Source organism: Pelmatolapia mariae, linkage group LG7 (genome assembly GCF_036321145.2).
Source record: "Pelmatolapia mariae isolate MD_Pm_ZW linkage group LG7, Pm_UMD_F_2, whole genome shotgun sequence".
Taxonomy (NCBI): Eukaryota; Metazoa; Chordata; class Actinopteri; order Cichliformes; family Cichlidae; genus Pelmatolapia; species Pelmatolapia mariae.
Window position 1 is genome coordinate 43,575,033 of NC_086233.1, and position 20,701 is coordinate 43,595,733.

At 37.5% G+C, this 20,701-nt stretch overlaps 2 protein-coding genes across 12 annotated transcripts in view; one reads left to right on the plus strand and one right to left on the minus strand.

The window, feature by feature from the left end:
- LOC134631162 (AP-3 complex subunit beta-2) overlaps positions 1 to 5,588 on the plus strand; it is a 58,616-nt gene extending 53,028 nt beyond the window's left edge. For all 11 annotated transcript variants that reach the window (XM_063479211.1, XM_063479212.1, XM_063479213.1 and 8 more), the window contains 2 exons: positions 1,089 to 1,227; positions 2,333 to 5,588. In XM_063479211.1, coding sequence (XP_063335281.1) covers positions 1,089 to 1,227; positions 2,333 to 2,483 — 290 coding nt within the window. In that variant the 3' untranslated portion in view covers positions 2,484 to 5,588. The remainder of the gene's footprint in view (positions 1 to 1,088; positions 1,228 to 2,332) is intronic.
- Positions 5,589 to 6,097: 509 nt separating this feature from the next.
- sv2 (synaptic vesicle glycoprotein 2) lies at positions 6,098 to 20,699 on the minus strand. The gene is made up of 13 exons (XM_063479230.1): positions 20,604 to 20,699; positions 18,167 to 18,250; positions 17,293 to 17,454; positions 16,620 to 16,782; positions 15,378 to 15,499; positions 14,293 to 14,456; positions 14,120 to 14,200; positions 13,352 to 13,450; positions 10,131 to 10,219; positions 9,699 to 9,826; positions 9,050 to 9,145; positions 8,074 to 8,233; positions 6,098 to 7,901 (listed from the first exon to the last, which is right to left on the minus strand). Exons 1-13 carry the CDS (start codon positions 20,695 to 20,697, stop codon positions 7,718 to 7,720), a joined length of 1,626 nt encoding a protein of 541 aa, XP_063335300.1. The 5' UTR covers positions 20,698 to 20,699; the 3' UTR covers positions 6,098 to 7,717.
- Between the last annotated feature and the right edge of the window lie 2 nt (positions 20,700 to 20,701).

Below are 20,701 nucleotides of genomic sequence, written 5' to 3' on the forward strand. Positions count from 1 at the left end.
AAAATAAAAGTACGTAGTTAGGGGGAGGGACTTTGTGGTTGTTCCTTAAATATCTGTTTTACAATGCCTGTGCTGTGACTTGAAACAATCCTTATGCAGGTTTAGTTCTTAAATACTACAAAAAGTTCCTGCTGTGGAAACACTGTATATCTACTTGTAAGTGCAATACAGAAAACATAAATTTCTGTGTGGGGGGAGCAGTTAAAGTAAACGTTTGACTGGTTTTCTGTGGGACCCACAACATTTTGTGCAATTTTAATTTTTTTCCCCTATTTTGTTTTTTTGTGCTCCCTCACACAACTTACTGCACAACGTCTTGGCAAGGAGCTACGATTTTATTAAATTTGGGTTGGTGTTATAAAAAAGTTCAAATGAAGCATGCATAGACACTAACAATACGAACGGACTGCAGTCTGTTTTAGCTAAATTTTCTGAATTTAAGTTTTCTGTCACTTGACTTATTATTGCAGCCATTTTAGGACTTGTTTTACATCAGAGCAGTATTGATATATAATACTGAAATACTAGTTTTAACCTGGACATCCAGGCATCTTTTGACCAGCAAATCACCAAACAGTTGCTCTCTATGAGCCATCTTTGCACAAGTGAGAAAATTAGTACTGAATACCTCTTTCAACCAGAATTTCTGTCTTTGGAAATACTCTGGAAAATGGTGACTAGAGTTGGTTAGCAGTCAGAAATTTGCTTCTTTTGTACTGTAAATTCACCAACAAAATCCTGTGTTCAGTGGGAAGCATGAGTACATTCCCGTGTTAAGTGTTAGTAGCATTTACAGTTCTTGATGTACTGAATATTACATCAGTCCCTCTGAGAACTTTAGCAATGTTCACTGCATTGTACAGTATATGTATATAATACTGTACATGTCTGAAGCTAGCAGATACCCTGAAAAAGAATAGCAATGGTTAAAAAAATAAACTCTGTTACTGTACATGTTGTCGTCTTCTTATTATTATTATTATTATTACTACTATTATTATTAAGATTATTAACTGCTTTGCTTGTTTTGCTGCTGGGAGGGAGAGGATTCCTGTCTGACCAGTGCTCTGCTCCTAAAACCTCCACAGGTCAGCTGATGGGCATGAACGAGATCACAGAGAAACTAACTTTGGACGTCAAGTGCCGAAACGAACACGCCATCGTCCAGAGAGTGACCACCGCTGCCAACCTCAGCCGAGTGCCCTGTGGGTCAGATAAAGAGTGCAGGTGAGAAAAATCACTCCTGAGCAAACTCCTTGTTATCTGAGCCACGTTTTAATGCAAATTGCGCTCTGTGTGGTGTTTGTCTTCTGCAAAGGACACGGAATCATTTGGGAACAAGATCTTTGCCAAGATCAGCTTAAAAGTGTGGCTTCACGTATTTTACGCAGATTTTAAAAATCCACTAAAGGAACAAAGTGTACATTTTTCAGACACCTATAAATTTTAGTTCCAGCTTGAGTAAAATAAATGATAAAGAAGCACATGCTGTCAGGAGGATCTACCTTGACATGACAATAAGTAGGCTGTGTTCTTTATTCCTCCGTCAGATCCACTCCTCCTTTGTGACATCTGGTCTCAAAAATCCAAGATATAAGGGGATTACCATTAATGACCACAACAACATTATCTACATCACAGAACTAATAACATTTAGTCCTATTTAAATTACAATGTGTGTTTGAGTGAGAGGAAATCTGAAAATCTTAAGGTCATAAGTAGTTGGACTGTTGTTAGTTTAAGTTCAGTTCGGTTTTATTTATATACAATCAAATTATAACAACAGCTGCATCAAGGTGCTTTATATTGTAAGGTAAAGATCCTACAATAATAGAAGGAAACACTAGAAAAAAGTTGCTTCCTGTGTGGACGTTAAACATGATGACAGAGACCAGGAAACACAGAAAGCAGAAGAAAGTAACAAAACCAACAGATCTAACAGAAACACAAAACACAGGAAATACATGACAAAAGCCTGTGACTGTGACATTCAGGAACCAGTACATCATCTGTACAAACTGATACAGCATCAGCCGTTCAAGCTTTTAGGGGGGAAAAGGGTGCACATATATTCACAATCAGCTGACTTGATGCAGTTCTAGAATATTGATCAGAGTATTCTAGAAAATTTCTAGAAAAGAAAACCAAAAAAAAATTTTTTGCACTCACTCAAACTTTGCACTCATTGTTGTGTTTCACAGATGATATTTTTGTCACGCTGACTCACACGACGTGTATCCCTTCTTTGTTCTGTGGCTTCATCTTTACTTCTTGATCTTTACTGCCTTGACCTCAGTCCTCCTCTTCCTCCTCCTGATCATCCTGTCCACAGGTTTGCCGGCAGGACGGTGACCAGTGCCAGCTTGGTGCTGGTCACCGTGGCAACCAAAGAGGAAGGAGCCGCCCAGCTGACGGTCAACTGTGAGAAAATGGTGATCGGCACGATGCTGGTGAAAGACATCCTCCAGGCTCTAACGCAGTGACGCGAACCAGCTCTCCAGCTTTGAACTCCGCCCCCACCCGCACTTCAGCCATCCCTCACATATCATCTAAGACTTGTCAGTGTAGCATCTCCTGCAAGCCGTGTCAGTGAGGAAGCTTCCACAACATTTGTTTTGTTAGATGAGCCCCAAACTTTTAGAAATGACTCCCAGAGACAGTGAATGCCACACCCGGACCTGACAATTAAAACTGAACCTGAATGTCTTTACTTGACTATCCAAAAATACTAATTTCCGAACGTTTTGGGTTTTTTTTTTCTTTCCTCGAGGAGCTAATTGGACTTACTGGACTCACATTTACTTAATCTAAAACTTTTTTTCTTTAGTATAAAGTTAATGTCAGAATTTGTTTCCTGGATAAACATTAATCAAGGCTGCAGGTTTATTCTTGACTTTGGGGAAAAAAACAGTGGCTCTGAAACGTTCAGCCACAGCCTGTGATCTTCCTCAGTGGAGGCACTTGCTCAGTTGTCATGGACAAAGACTGAATAAATTGCATTTTTCATCATTTGTGAAATCAAAATCAGCTACAGCGACGACTAGGAGGAGGACAAAGTCATCCATGATATTCAAATCCAATTTGTGATGCTAGATTTTTCTGTGCTCTCACCTGGTACATAATAAAATCTGGAGTAGGACACATCTTTAAAATAAATGCAGAAGAATCTTCAATCAGTAGTAGTAACTGGACTCATCCACCTTCTGTTAATGCTGTAGTCAGGCTTTACAAAGATTAGGTGAGCAAAAAATAACAAAAACATGTGCAGTAAGATGTTCACTAGGTTCAGGCTGGCGGCGATGAAAGGGGTATTAACACTGTGCAGTAAGAATATGTGAGTCTTGGCAATCAGGGCACTTTATTTTCCCAATAAAGTGGTCCTACACCATAAACTTTGCTCACTCACAATCTCCCTTGATTTTTTTTTTTTTAAATCTCAGACTAGATTAAATCCATGTGTAGGAAACAAATTATTTTCCTACACATTTCCTAAAATTATTTCATATTTTAGGGATGAAATAATCCCAGATGAACAAGTCAAGACATTTAAATTGCGACTGCTGGTTTTATATACTTTTTGCTTTTATTCCAACTTTATGTATGTCAGGTAATGACTAAACCATCTCTATGACAAATGAGCAACGTCATATGCTGGGGAAAGACTGGACCTCCACAGGTTTTCGTCGGAACTAAAGGAGGTCTTTCTATGGTGTTAACATGAAGATGTAACAACTTTCAGTTCAGTTCATTTTATTTATATAGCTACAATTCACAACAAAAGTTGCCTCAGGGTGCTTTATATTGTAAGATAAAAATCTTACAACAATATAGAGTAAATCCCACAATCAGATGCCCCCTGTGAGCAAGAAAAACTCCCTTTTCCTCTGGCAGAATCAGGCTCAAGGATGGGCAGCCATCTGCTGCAACTGGTTTGAGGGGCTATCAAACTGTTTTAAGATGGAGAGATACTCTGAGATAGACGAAATGGGTAAAAGACTATCATTATATTCCCTCAAATCAGGTGGCACTGTCACAGTTATTTGAATTCATTACAAGATACAAGAAGATAGCTGATCTAAGACGGCTACCATTCAACCTCAACTATGTGATTTTGGTATAATATTAATGAACAATTCCCCAGAGTTTTATCTCATAATTTGGTGATTTTTAGCATGTGGCTAGCTGTCAAAGTGCACATGTTCATCACAGTAAGTGGGGCATTGATAAAAGCTGAAATGTATACATGCTGTTTTATTGCAACATGCAATGCAGTACTACTGTAAGGTGTGGTGTGTGTCTGTGTGTGGAGGTGATGACACTGAGTATCAGCCTAACAATATGAAGTAGCGCTTTTCATTAAAAACTGTAACACTTGACTTGACATCATCATGAAGCACATTAAAATCACAAAAATCATCATGCTGATAATACAGAAATGTTTTTTTGGTTTCTTTTCTCTGATTTCAAATTTCTGTGAATTAAACCCAGCGTTTAACCCCAACTCCAACAAAAATACTTAACGAATATCAGCAAATTATTTTCCTAATGATCATTTTGATAAATGATTTATCTACTGGTGATATTCTCGTATAAGTGAATTGTGATCGGGACTGTAAAAAACAGGATTTTTGCCCACTAAATTCTCAACTGAGTCTTGTAGAAAAGCGTTTACTCTAAGTCATACTACATGGATTTAATGAGGTGGAAGTTGTGGTGTCTTCAGTTTGTTTGTGTGCATAAAGGAAGTAATATATTGACCATAGAGCTGTAGCATATTTTTCTAATTTTTATTAACTTCCGAGAAGGCAAAGCTAGCAGTTTTCGTGTTTTGTGTCAAGCTAATGGGTTGCTATCTGTACAAAATGAGACTTTTGGCAATACAGCAAAGATAAATATTTGTCAAAAATATCAAAGTATTCATTTAGATTTCTATTTTCAGAAAGCTCAGCCTATATTTACCAGTAAATAACACAATGAAGCTTTGAAGTGAAAGGTTCGCAAAAGCTTATAACAAAACTCAACCCATTCAGCTTTCCATAAAGTTGATTTAGTAAAGAAACATTTAGATTATGTTTGAGTATGTGCTGAAGATAATGTGCGTGATTTTCAAGTTAAGTGTTGCTTTTCATCTCAGTAGTCAGGCTGGTTTCGTGGCTAATTACATTTGATGCCCCTTTTTTTTCCTTTTAATATCCTCATCTGTGCTGCAGACGCATGTTTCTTAACTCTAGCAGTATCTGTGTACTTCTTTTTACTGTTGGAAACTGTAACTGTAATCTTCCAAAGCTACAGCAGTGGTGAAAGGACTTAATTTTGGCCTTTAACGTACCTCTCGCATTGTCTGTTATTTGCCCGTTCGCTCCAGCAGCCATGATGATGAAAGTAAACAATAAGAAAGTCTACTTTCAAAAGTAAAAATACAGAAAAGAGTGAACTCTATTCTCCAAATCATACGTAGGGCCATCTGTTTCATCTGCTTTCAAAATACCCAAAGTACAGTTCCTCATACCCGTGTGTGGTTGTGAAATGTGGTCCTGAGGTATAACAAGTATATTTATTATACAAATAAAAGTACAGATATGGTGTTACGTGTGTCTACTTTTTTATGGTCTGTTGACTTTAGTCAAATCGACCACAGACAGCTGCCTTAACTGAAGGAAGCAAGACTGACAGTTTGAATAATGAGGAGTAAAACAGAAGTTGTAAAAAGCCTGCTGTATTTGCTGAAATCGAACTCGTCCATCTGTTTGGCATCTTTGTAGTGACATTTAAAACCCTGGAGCACAATTTCTTATTTACTAAAGTTCAGCGCTAAAGTTAAAAGTAACAAAAAGCTGGTAAACAAAGTGGTATTAAAGAGAAACAGCTGGAGGAACATTTTGCAAATAATGAGGTTAGCTAGCAACACTAGCATGACTGCTTCTCTTTTCCTAAGACCTTATAAACTTTCCTTCACGCCTTTCCTCGACCTCATGAAGTTGTTCATTGATGTCATGGTAAAGAGACGTAGGAAGGATGTGGGAAGTCTTTCTTGTTTTTTTTGTTTTTACAACAAAACAGCAAAAACACACATGTATGAGATGAAGAAAAAGCTGCATTTATTTAAAAACCTGATTAAGGCATTACAAAATAATTGTAAATCTGCTTTAAATTTTTACAAAATCCCTGATAGGATCATCAATGTAGTCTCTCAGGCAGATATTAAGGTAGTCTGTAAATGATTTGGTCCTTTTCCCATCACTGCACTCTGAAATCTTTGGTTTTCACTCAAACTGAACTAAACTTGCCCGATCCAGTTTGTGCAGGAAAATATCAGACTGAACCTACTAAAATCTATTCTGTGCGTAAGTATAGACTTTTTGGAAACCATTTGCTATGATACGTTGGCTGCTTACACCACCTATGCAGGTCATGAACCTCCAAAAACATCATATAAGGCCATTTATTCAGACATATATTTGAAGGCAACTTATTAAAACGCTTTTTTCTAGTTGCATGGTTTTATTCTTAGATTGCACTAATGCAGCTTAGCATGATTCACAGTTAAAAATGATTTAAAAAAAACTAATAGCACTTATCTTACACTTGGCCTTGGTCTTGTTTTTTCACAATTCAAAAGAGACATGACAAAAAACTGCAGCTGCTTTAAGTCAGCCTTGTTTGATTGGCTGAACCTCACATCCAGAAGATTTGAATGCAGCCTGAGTAAGGGTTTGTGTGCTCAAAGCCAGAGTCGTGTCCCCGAGTAGATCCTATTAGGGACAAGGCATAAGACTAAATTTGAGCATCCTCCACTGTGACATAATATACATTCACTGGCCACATTATTGAGTACACTTGGTCAACTGCTTCTTAAGACAAATATCTAATCAGCCAATCACATGGCACCACCTGATTGCATTTCGGCATGTAGACACGGTCAAGACGACCTACTTAAGTTCAAACTGAACATCTGGACAGGCAGCTGTTTTAATTGATTTTCCTGTCGGATAAGAACAGGAGGCTGAGGCTATATCAAAATAGGTTCATCAAAATTAGAAAACAGAAGTGTTGGCTGACCTGATGAGTCTCAATATCTGCTGCAACATCTGGCTGGTAGGGTCAGAATTTAGTGTAAACGACATGAAAGCATGGATCCATCCTGCATTGTATCAACAGTTTGGGATGGTGGTGATGGTGCAAACATGTGAGGGATATTTTCTTGGCACACTTTGGGCCCCTTAGTACCAACTGAGCATCATTTATATGACAGAGAGTACCTGAGTATTGTTGCTGTCCACGTTCACCCCTTTATGAGCACAGTGTACTCACTATACAAAACTAGTTTCTTAAACATGACAGGAAAGGAAAAACACAAGACCTACAGTCAATCCATCACTCTTCAGTAAACCAGATAATAAGGCCCCATTTTCTCACTTTGAATATAGGGTTTTGTCATTTACATACAAACTTTTTTACAGGTGTCCAGGATTTTAATAACACACTGGCACTTCTTTCTCAGCTTTCCAAAACAGTAATTCTTGGAAGGCAGAGAGAGGCGACTGTTGTTTAACAATTTGTCTTAGCAGTGGAATTTTTAAATTAGGCACCATAGAAAAAGATGACAGAAGGCACAGGATTCAACCAGAAAATACAGAGATTACAGAGCTTCAAGTCGTTCTACCCATCTGTGAGGATGTTAAGAGGAAGCTGAATCCATTTAAAACAACGCAAGTGTTCACGTGAGCTCTGTCTTCCTGGTTTGTGGAAGTAGAAGACCCACCAGTCCTCCAGTGAGCAGCAGGGCTGACACCAGCAGGATGGGGACAGCACAGTTTGCATCCACCAACCTTCCAAAGACCAAGTTACCCATGATCGCTGCCACTCGGCCCACGCCTGTGAAGAAACCAAGAGCAGAGGACCTGAGAGAAAAATGGAAAGAAAAGAGATTCAATATATGTGCATGTGACCTCTCCGAGTTAGAATAAAACACCTCGATGGATGAGTGAATCAATTAAAAAAAATACAAAAAAGAAATCTTAGTTTGATCTACATTTCTATTCATGGCTGAATCTGAGTTTCGAGACTGGTTACCGTAGCTTTGTCGGGTAGAGCTCAGTTCCTACGACATCCAGCGCATTCCAGGCGATCACGGACACCCCGCTGAAGACGCAGGACAGGATCAGACTCTGAGCTTTGGTCTGAACCATATAGATGAAGAAGACACTCAGACTGGACAACAACAGGCTGCCAGCTGGAGAAAGTAACAAAGATGAAGAGATGTATTATTTTTTGTTAAGCACTGACTTAAAGGTGGGCGTTCTGTAGCAGCTCAGTTTTCTGATTTTCTACATTTGTTTGTAGTGTGAGAGCTTCTTTAATCATGACTCGAAGCTTTTAAAGATGAAGACTGAGCGTTTAATTAACTGTGAATGGGTTGTGTTAAAGACAGTGATATGCAGTGATGAACTCTAAAAGGACGAATTTTATGCTATTAAGTGTCAACTCACTGACAAATTTAGAGAATAAATTATATACAAGAAAAAAGCCACGAAAAAAAATCCTCTCTAACTTCTATGTTACAACGTTACAGCAGAACAGACTGTTACGATAATAGAATTTCCTATAAACCTTTTTTTTTTTTTATTATTAAGCATGATTATGAGAGTTTTAGTTACAGCTTAATTCATGGACTGAACTGGACCTCCCAGTTGTTTCTGGAGTATCTTTAATCCATTCATCTAAAAAATAAAATAAAATAAAATAAAAATTAATAAAAACACGTGTTGTTCTATTTTGCCTCGGATGTATGATTGGTATTAAATTTGCAAAAACTTAAATAAAATCTAGCAAGATGTCAATTATTTTAGCTGTGTAGCTCCATTCACTCCATGGACTGTTTCTTGAGCACCACTTGCTGTGGCCACAAATTCTGTGGGTTACTGTGAAGTGGAATGGCTCTGCTATGATCTTTTTTTTTTTATACACAACCTATGATTATATGCAACATGTATGGGAGAGTGTTAAGGCATGAAAACATATTGATTTGTGAAAGAAAAAAAAAACTCACAAAGCAGAGCCTTTCCTCCGGTGCTGTCCATCACAAGAATAGTGAAGATGTTACCCGGCAGGTTTGCCGCGGCTATGATGAAGCCATCCGTATATACTGTGAGGTAACAGACCAATACAGGAAGACGAGTGTGGACAGGAGAAAGACATGGCGAGATATGGATGGACCAGAAAAAACAAATAAAAAACAACTCAATATAAACTGAAATAAACATTTAAATTTGATTATAAAAAATAAATACTGCAAAATTTTTCCATATTAGATTAACTTGGGTCTTTTGAGCAAACATCCTTCGACAACCGTGCATTGGTAAAATAAAAAGCTACTGATACAGCAGGTACAGGACTAAAAGACAAAGCAGAAGCAACAAAAAAAACAACACATTAATAGTTATTTCCTGAGATTTCCTGAGATGTCCAGTGTCAGCTGCTGCTTTAAGCTTGTTAGGAAGTCACATTAAAGCAGGTTAAAAAGTAAAGCAGAAGTGTCCTGCACTTTTTGTAAGTTTCAAATATTTGCTTTTCTCTTCCTTTCAAGTATTGTAAAAACTGACTCCTGTCAATGTTAAAGCTGATTTCTTGGCCTCCGTGAGCAGTGTTTGATGCCTGGACGAAAACACTAATATGAGCATGAATCCTCTGAAACATACCTGCTGTCTTGACCGTGTCACAGGTTTCATTGAGCATTGCAGACGGGCGGGACACATTTGCGCAGGGCGAGCCGCCGTCTTCGGTTCTCTCAAACAGCTCAGGAAACCACATCCACAGCCCGTAGTAACTACACACACCCACACACACACACACACACACACATAAACAAAAGATTTTAACTTTTGATTTAGAATAAAGGATGAAGTGTGAAAGTTTTAAAATGTAAAAAAAGAAGAAATAAGAAAACCACAATAGAACATGAAAATATGAGTTTGCCATTTAATTGTTCCCTATCACTTGATGTGATGCCTATCAAATGGTTATCTCACATTAGTAGTATTATTTTTATAAGTCTGATACAATCCCTCAGCGGCTGAACAGTGTGAACAGAGCTGAAGCAAAGCTTGAATGTATAGGTGCCCATTTCTTACCCAAAAGATATTGAGTAGAAAATGATGAGAAGAGGGATACTCCTGGATTTGAAAGGGCTCTGAAATATCTTTTTAATGGGTGCCAAAGCCTGCAAGTTAACAAGAAAATTATTCATAAGTAAACCAACAAAACCAAAGGAAATGCCTAAATTACTCATGCACTGTCAGTGTTTTCACATTTACTCAATAGCTTAACAAACAAAAGCTCTTTTCCTTTTTGTTATATATAGAGTTAGGTCCAAGTGGATACTATTAACCAAATAATCACAACTTGACTAAAGTCAAGATTTCCACCTTAGTTCAAGGGGTTCACAGAAGTGTTATATTAACTGTTTAGGAATTAAGCCATTTCTATACAAAGTCCCCCGTTTTCAGATGCTTAAAGCAATTGAACAATTTACTGCTGTGCAGTTTTATTGCAAGATAAGGCTTGTTCCCTCATTTTTCCGTGACTAATTAAGCAGATAAACCATCCGGTAACTGTTCAAGGTAACGCTCAATGTGAATTCCAAAGAGAGGTCTTTGAAAGTGAAGGCAGGGATCACTAGACTAAAAAAAAGACAAAACAAAATAAACCTATTGAAAAGATGGCACAAATTTACGAGTGGCCAAATGAACAATCTGGTGTATTGTTAATTCACTGAACAAAAGGCCGGGAAAAATCACAGAAAACAAATCAAGAGAAGGATGACACAACAGCTAACCAAGTCAAGAACACTCTCAAGAAGTTAGGCATATAATTTTCATATGTACAAAAAAGGATGCCGTCATTAATGTAAACACAGAGGGTGTACAACAAGGTGCAAAGCACAGGTTACGCTCAAGAACTCAAGGCCATAAATGGGATATTCTTCAGTGGCCCGGTCAGCCACCTCATGTTAGCCTAAAACTGCATAATTTACAGTTACTGAAGACAAAAGTGAAGGCACAAATACCAACAAACAAGCAGCAACAGCAATCACTGGCTATAAAGTATTTTCATTAAAATATTAGAAACACCCCCCATGTTACTTTCATCCCACTGAAATTGCCAGATGTATATAAAAATGTGTTGTTAATTCCTAAAGTTAATGGAATATTTTTGTTAAACCCTTGAATTAAAAATGCTTCACTTAAATCACATCTTGGTGTACAGAGGCCAAATGATTTAAAAAAATGCACTTTCCAAAGTTCAGAGCTGCGTTCATAAAACATTTTGGGTATCTGAAATGATTTGTTGAAAAAGTATTAGCAATGTTGGGTGATATACAGTCAGGTCCATAAATATTGGGACATCGACACAATTCTAACATTTTTGGCTCTATACAACACCACAATGGATTCCAAATGAAACGAACAAGATGTGCTTTAACTGCAGAGTGTCAGCTTTTATTTGAGGGTATTTACATCCAAATCAGGTGAACGGTGTAGGAATTACAACAGTTTGCAAATGTGCCTCCCACTTCTTGAGGGACCAAAAGTAATGGGACAGAATAAGAACCATAAATCAAACATTCATTTTTAATACTTGGTTGCAAATCCTTTACAGTCAATCACAGCCTGAAGTCTGGAACACATAGACATCACCAGACGCCGGGTTTCATCCCTGGTGATGCTCTGCCAGGCCTCTACTGCAACAGTCTTCAGTTCCTGCTTGTTCTTGGGGCATTTTCCCTTCAGTTTTGTCTTCAGCAAGTGAAATGCATGCTCAATCGGATTCAGGTCAGGTGATTGACTTGGCCATTGCAAAACAGTCCACTTCTTTCCCTTCAAAAACTCTTTGGTTGCTTTTGCAGTATGCTTTGGGTCGTTGTCCATCTGCACTGTGAAGCGCCGTCCAATGAGTTTTGAAGCATTTGTCTGAATATGAGCAGATAATATTGCACGAAACACTTCAGAATTCATTGTGCTGCTTTTGTCAGCAGTCACATCATCAATAAATACAAGAGAACAAGTTCCACTGGCAGCCATACATGCCCACGCCATGACACTTCCACCACAATGCTTCACTGATGAGGTGGTATGCTTAGGATCATGAGCAGTTCCTTTCCTTCTCCATACTCTTCTCTTCCCATCACTCTGGTACAAGTTGATGTTGGTCTCATCTGTCCATAGGATGTTGTTCCAGAACTGCGACGGCTTTTTCAGATGTCATTTGGCAAACTCTAATCTGGCCTGCCTGTTTTTGGGGCTCACCAAAGGTTTACATCTTGTGGTGAACCCTCTGTATTCACACTGGTGGAGTCTTCTCTTGATTGTTGACTTTGACACACATACACCTACCTCCTAGAGAGTGTTCTTGATCTGGCCAACTGTTGTGAAGGGTGTTTTCTTCACCAGGGAAAGGATTCTTTGGTCATCTACCACAGTTGTGTTCCATGGTCTTCCTAGTCTTTTAGTGTTGCTGAGCTCACCAGTGCGTTCCTTCTTTTTGGGAATGTTCTAAACAGTTGTTCTGGCCACGCCTGATGTTTTTTGCAATCTCTCTGATGGGTTTGTTTTGTTTTTTTCAGCCTAATGATGGCTTGCTTCACTGGTAGTGACAGCTCTTTGGATCTCATCCTGGCAGTTGACAGCAACAGGTTCAAAAAGCAAACAGCACACTTGAAATGAACTCTGGACCTTTTATTTGTTCATTGTAATTGGGATAATGAAAGAATAACACACACCTGGCCATGGAACAGCTGAGAAGCCAATTGTCCCATTACTTTTGGTCCCTTAAGAAGTGTGAGGCACATATACAAACTGTCATAATTCCTTTACTGTTCACCTGATTTGGATGTAAATACCCTCAAATAAAAGCTGACAGTCTGCAGTTAAAGCACATCTTGTTCGTTTCATTTGGAATCCATTGTGGTTGTGTATAGAGCCAAAAATGTTAGAATTGTGTCGATGTCCCAATATTTATGGACCTGACTGTATAATAATATTATGGCAGGGAAAGGGCTAAGAAGGTCAAATCCAGTTCTGAGTATTCCTAACAAACCAGTTCAAATTAATTTACAACTATTTCTGGTAATTTTTCAAATCAAAACACAAAACAATCGTCACACGGGAGTATTTTTTTGTGTTTTGCTACTTTTCTCTCCTTTTTAAAATCTTTCAGGCTTGAGTATCTTATACTCATATCTTACCATTTTCAGCCATTCTTTTTTAAAATAAACAAAACCCTAAATCTAGAAACCAGTACTACCAGACATTCTAAAAATCAGTTAAACTATTAATAATAACAATTACATCACCTTTTTCAAAATATTTGCAAGACGTTCTTTACTTGAACCCAAGCTTCTGGTCTTGTCTTTGTCACTTTTTTGGGTAGAACTTGTACGCAAACCAAATTCCTACAAAAAGGTTCAGAGGACAGTTGTTACACTTACAGTACTTTTATACAATTGCATGAAGGAAGGAAATGTTGACTGATGACTGATGTTTCGTAAAGGCAAGCAAGGCAAGCAGTGCTTGCCCAGTGAAATCTAAAAATATACATTACAAGTACATTATAGTACTTGCTATTGTCAGCTAGCTTTAAACATTTTTTAAACATAACTATAGAAGCGCTAACAATTCACAATTTTTCAGCCAGGAAGGAGTTCAGAAAGGTGAAGATGTTTGTGCAGATTGCAGCAATATGTACAAGGATGTCAGCATATACAAAAGGATAGTCATGCAGCACAAAATCATGAATTGGTATTTCTAATCTGGTCCAAGTTTTCTTGTTGTTGTGTTGAACACTGGAGAAATGTTTGTTCTCTTTGTTTGGAGGTGGAAAAGGGGTGGCCATTGTTTCTGCTCACCTTCCTGTAAAAGTCACTGCTTGCTACTGATTCAACAAAACTGTAGAATACCACATGTGAAATATAAACACACACAGTAGCTTTTACCTTATCTTTGTCAGTTGCATCACTTTGGCTTTGCTTTTTGTGGACTTAAGTTGGCTTTATTTTTGTTTTAAAAAATTATTGGATATGTGCAGCAAAAATTAAACATATATTAGTATACTTATTTCATACCGGAAGAGCCTTTTCTTTTCCTTTCATGTTCAGCTTAAACATCAGTCTGAAAACATGGATTGCTTCTTTCTCACGGGCAGCCTGGAAAAGACAGAACACAAAAAATCATCCTAAAGACAACTCAGAAATAAAAGCATGCAAGCAACACAAACATTATTTTGGTCTTTCAATACCTCCATGAGGAACTTGGGGCTTTCAGGCATGAACAGCTTGAAAATGAGTGCCGACGTGATGCTGGGAACGGAGCACAGCACCACAAACACCCTCCAGCTCTTGAAGTCCAGTGTTCCCAGAGACAAATGTACCCAGGTTCTGGGGATCACCAGCCAGGCCAGACCTGCAGACAAAGGCAAACACAGATGGTCAGTATTTCACAAAAAAAAACTACAGTTTATTTTAAGAGAAGTTGAGTTTAACATCTTGTGCAAGTCTGTGCAAAATTTGAAACACCAAAACCAAAAACCCGGTAACACACACCACTGAGTATGTGCTATTTTTTTCTGAAATCCTCAAGAAGCAACATCAGGAACTTAAAAGAAAATCAAGCTGACAAAGAAATACCAAAAAAACTGCAGTTAACTGGAGTCTAGCTTAACTCCCATGTTAAAATGTCAAACTTTATAGAATTTAAAATCTTCTAAGCCTGTAGTTTCTGCCTTCAAAACAGTTGTCTCAAAAGTGAATTTTATTATAACTCATTCACCTGTATACTGCAGTTAGGGGTGTGGTCACTTTGAATTCAATTCAATTCGCACCAACTACTACAGACCCACTATGAGGAAGCACTTGGCGACAGTAGGGAGGAAAAACTTCCTTTTAACAGGAAGGAACACTGATAAGTGCCACGACACAGGAAGCTGTAGTCACTGTGTAAGCCTCACTTTTTGAGTTACTGAACTGAACTCCTTGATTGTATTTGTGCTTTTGGAGCCTTTTGGAGCATTTAAATTGAATTCTTGTTTAGTGATACAGCCTGTTCAAGACGTTTGTACTTCAGTTTTGGTGAGTGAAACTTGAGTATTTTCTGGTCTTTTACATAGCAATGTTTAGCACTACCCGGTCTCTTTGGACTTGCATATTGCAACATGGTAACGAAGCTTGCTAGCATTAGCTGATAACCTAACACTCCACCGTTCATTCAAATATAATAGCATCTGGCTAAAACCCATATGGAGGGGGTTAAAATGCTAAAATGTTAAAATGGGTCATAACCACAGTTATGTTCATTTTTTATATGGAGACTACTCCTTGCTCCCACCTGCAGCCAGGATGTTTCCTGCCATCCAAAAGGTGGCCAGACAACTGATCATCGCACCTCTCCTCAGCCGGGGCATAAACTCTGAGAAGTAGGAGAAAATGACAGGAATTGACCCACCGACCCTGCAGAGGAGAACAGCATGGTGTTTATTCTTTAGCTGTTTAACAGAGGAAATGTAGACGGTTTTTAAATACAGTGTGGAGGGATGCTGCATGTCTTGTGCTATACTTGGGTATTTCAAAAATGATGACACTGAATAAAATCAAACCAGTCAATTACTAATCTGACTGACCTTTGTGCCCCAATAGGAGCATTTTTGTCCTCTAATGACACCAGAGGTACATTTAAAACAACTAAAAGAAGGATGCAGCTTCCCAATGTGGAACTGCCCTAAACTTGAATGTTTTTTTAATAGTCAACAGAAGGCAACTCTTCTGGTTGTAGTATATATGAAAACTGCCCTCCACAAAGTAAATATTAGGCATTGTAGCAATACAAGTCACATCGTAATACTTCAAGATTTATCGCTCTAAACATTTAAACATATTTTGTTGAATGTGTGTTAGCCAGTTTTAGGAAACTCTGCACACCTGAATCAATGACAGGTGCATAGAGGAAAAATATATAAAATAACCTCCGCACAATGTCCCACTTACCACAATCTTTTCTTCAGTTACAACATTTCAGTCTCAGTGACCTTTATTTGCTACAGAGAAACAGTCTTCATGCATATTTGCACATATATACAGATTCAGCAAATTAAGGATTCTGGCTATTAGACATCTCACACGTGCAGACTATCAATCAGGCAATGAGTCCACTCAAAACATCAATGCCATCATCATCAAAAAGCCAAATACCTTCACTGCCTTCATAATCACTGCCTGATGTCAAAACCACACCACCTATGTCTCCTATAGATTCTAAAATTATCACTTAAATTCATGAATTACCACCATTATAAAACCATTTTACAACAAATTTTCATACTTTGCACAAATCAGTGACATATAATATTCTAAAATAGCAACATTACAATATATACAAATCACAGATGAAAACAAATCCACTCAAAAGTGGATATGAGTACAAGTTCATAAGTCAGTCCTTCAAGTGACAATGTCTGCAAAGTGAAGTATTACTAGTATTATTCACTAGTATTATGGCCCTGAGAAACAGTTGAATGTGTGTTAGCAAAATGTAAACTTGTACAGAAAAAAGAATTAAAAATCATGTTTTTACCCAATGCCACTGATGAACCGCATCAACAGGAAGAGCCAGAACCATGGAGCCAAGCTAGCCAGACCCCCAAACAGCCCATTGACTGTCAGAGACACAATCAAAACCCTGCGACGCCCCTTCTGGTCAGCCAAGTAACCCCACATGTAGCCACCCACCATCATTCCTGGAAAACAGGAAAAAAAGATGAACTTGGTTTTCCAGATGTAATCAGTGGGCTCAGTCAGTTGCCCAAAACACTGAGTTACAGTCAGGAAAAAAGTATTTGGACAATGACAGCTTTGCTCCGTATACAGTGGACTGTAAATCTGACAATCAACGTGTGAATTAGGTGCAGATTTTCAGCTTTAATTGAAAGGATTTAATAAAAATATTACATTAAAGTGACTTTACTGATAGTTCAACATTTTCAGAGGCTTAATAATATTGATAAAATTGTCGTATATTCAGTTATGGTTCCAGTTTTATAAGAAAAGGTTACAAAAAAGCAGAGAGCAGAGGCTCATAAGGTCTTGTGGTGTTGTGTAACATAAATCAATAAACTGTAAAAAAAAAAAAAAAAAAAAAAAAAAGCTTCTCATTTCCAAGTTCCGCTTCAAACAGTTGACCTATTACCAAAAAACAGTTGTTTCATTTTCTGTGAAGGGGAGTTTAGGTGGTTGACTAAATGATTCACCGAGGAAAACGCTTGCTGTCAGCAGGCCCATGTCTGAAGAGCTCAGCTGGAGATCACAGCGTAGCGTTGGCAGCAGAAAAGAAACACAAAGAATCTCCACAGCATCGCTGGCATTGGCCCAACCACAAACCACCAGCAGCAGCCAATGGAACAAACCAAAACCTGAGAGCAAAGTGAATAAACAAAGGGGAGAAGCTATTCATTCATGACTCGTTGCATAGCTTTGAAAATCTTCATTTTATGTCGTCTTGATGCATTCTCAATCATCCAGGAAAGTAAATCTCCAAAAGTTGATTCTGTTCACCTGGACGTAGCGTTTTGTGGGAGAAACGTTTCGTCACTCATCCAAGTGACTTCTTCAGTCTCGTCTGACTGCAGGTTTCCCCAATCTTATAAACAGTACATTTGCATAATGACTGAAACCAGCCCACTGAAGGAACAATGGGCTGGGAGGTCAGTTCCTTAATCATAATTATGCAAACCTGGAAACCTGCAGTCAGCTGAGACTGAAGAAGTCACTTGGATGAGTGACGAAACGTTTCTCCCACAAAACGCTACGTCCAGATGAACAGAATTAACTTTCGGAGATTTGTTTTATGTCATAACCACAAACACCTAGGTATTACACCTCTAAAGGTAGCTATTTATTGGTTACTTATTAACACTTATGACATTCACAGTCGCTTAACCACATATCAGGTAATTGCCATGTACTTGCAGGCCAAGCTTAAATTACAAGCCATAAGAGCTAAATGTTTCATTTAGCCTTTTAGGTATAAAGTGTATACCTAAAAGCTTAAATAAGCTTATTTTTCATATGCTTTTCTCCTCATATTTACGATGACTTAGTGCAAAACAAAAAACATTAGATTACCTGCTCTTTCCACTGCTTCCTCATACGTCAGTTTCTGCAGTACGTGCCCACCAGCTTCTGATGTTCTGTCAAAAATGACTTCACCTATAAGGCAGCCAAACACACACTGTCAGATTCAGTTCTTTTAAATTCTTTCACCGACAGAGAAAGATCCCGACTCAGTGTGGTCAAAGCTCAAAAAATCATCTTTATTCTACATTTCCAGAAAAGGAGAGCTGCAGACTCTAGCAAGCATCCACAGGTCTAAAGAATCACAAGCCAAATGCGTATATATAGTTCTGCTATACATCACACACAGTCACACATAGTTTCGATCAAAACAACTCTGCAATGCACTCTGCCTAGCTTCACTTTCTGTCTACATCCTGTCAGCCTCTCACCTAATTTATACTCAAAGTTGGCCCTCTCTTAAACTGGAAGCAAACTATATTAAAAACAAGTAACAATAAGCACTAAATAAGCACTAACAATATATATTTATTCCGTAACAACACAAACATGTATAAAGTTTACAGAGGGTGAAGTGTTTTACTTTCATTGCACTATTATAAATCGAGCCATAAACTTAACTTAATAAGACAAAGAGGCTTGCCTGGGCCATGTAACTGGCTTTTTGCAGTTAGACCATTTCTTTCATTAAAACATATTAATGAAGTTACGACACAGTTGTTGTTTCCATCTGTTTTATAATTTGATACATTTCTATTGTTGCAATGAAAATGTAATTAGCAATAATTGGCAAGTAACTAATTGTTATAATAATTATCTGGCTACAAAATATCACAAAATAATAAAAAATCATTAAAAAAACAACAAAAAAAAAAACAACAACATCACAATTTAGTCCAAAGTGGGAATGAAAGTTTCATAGTAGGATGACATTTTTAGAGTGATACCAAAGTATAACCAAATTTCTGTGACGTTTATTATGTGTAGATATTTATGAGTCAATACTAAGATAAGACAGTGCAGTTTAAAAATAGATTGTTTGCTTGGATCAGTGCCCTCTAGTGGGCAAACAATGGAAAATCAAAATGCATAACACTGTTGAAGGGTGTTTCTCCTGTCTCTTCCTTACTTTTTTATTTTCATATTAGCTGTTGCAGATTTGATATATGGTCAAATAGCTAACATTCGCTGATACACTGACAAAGCCAAAAACAATTTTCACAGAATATTACGCAGAAAACGAGGCTCTCAGCACTCTCTGCAGCACATGCAGCAAAGTAGCATTTGTGGAAAAAAATTAAAGTTAAATGTAAATGGATTATGAAATGTATTGTAGTAATTTTAAACAAAAAAATTCCTCATCCTTTTTTTCTGTTGTAAGAATATTAGCAGATACATCAATATGAGCATTTTTTACTTCTTAAAAATCAATACATCAACTGTTAGTCATCCATTACTGATCAGGCACAGATTTGTTTACCGCTGTAAATATATGTTGAGGATTAAGAAGTAAAAGTACAGAGTAATCAGAGTATCAGAAATGGAAATTCTTTTCAGAGCCATTTCAAAGTAGTAACATCCTAAAAAAATATATTTTAACATTTGATCTGAAAGAGGGCTTAAAACTACTTTTTAGGCTTTAAACTACTACAAAAAATATACTGGTCCAACTGTATCTCATCTCTATTACTAGCATATTTACATTTTATACGACGTGAAATGTTCCTGAATTTACTCAGCAAATGAATTAATAGGAGTGTGTTAATAAGCACGTGTTATCAAAGAGAAGGTATGATCTGTTTAAAACAAAAATGTAATTTGAATAAATTTCTTTTAAAGAATTTGTTAAACAAATTTGGTCACTTTTTAAATTATTCATTTTTGTCATATTAGTATATTCTTTTGTTTAATTCAATTAATTTTGAAACAAACAAACATGTAAAAGGTGGAGAAAGTAGTAAGTAAGTAATTTTTGCAGCTGCAAGTATTTTCAATTTAAATGGAGTTTTACAAATAGCATGCTTTATTATGTATTCTGTGGAATACATAGTGGAAGCCTTAAAACATCAGAGAAATATTCATTTGAAAGATTGATGAAAGAGTGACAGATGGTTTCCTAAAACAAAAAAAAAAGAGTAGTAACTAGAGGACCCATGAGGGGGACACAACTTATTGTAAAGACTTAAAGCATTTTTTTTTAAAAGTCTAAATAAAAAAAATAGGTGTAAAATATTAGTAAGCTTATACAGCAATAATAACGTTTTAAAAAAACAACTATATTAGGTAACTGAATTTGAACAAAAAAAGGAGAGATGCCACTTACTTTTGTAAAAAATAAAATAAAATAAAATAACAATAATAAATAATTTTGACACATATAATTACTTTGTGTGTGTGTGTGTGTGTGGGGGGGGGGGGGGGGGGGGGGGTATAGGAATGACCTCTTTATGGATCTTCGTATGCAAGTAAACAAACTGTCTGCCTTTACCTTCATCCGAGTCCAGCTCCCTTGGGTCCAGGCGATGTCCCGTGAGAAGCGGCTGGCGTGCCTCCGGATCTCCGGCATGCTTATGACGGGACATCTCC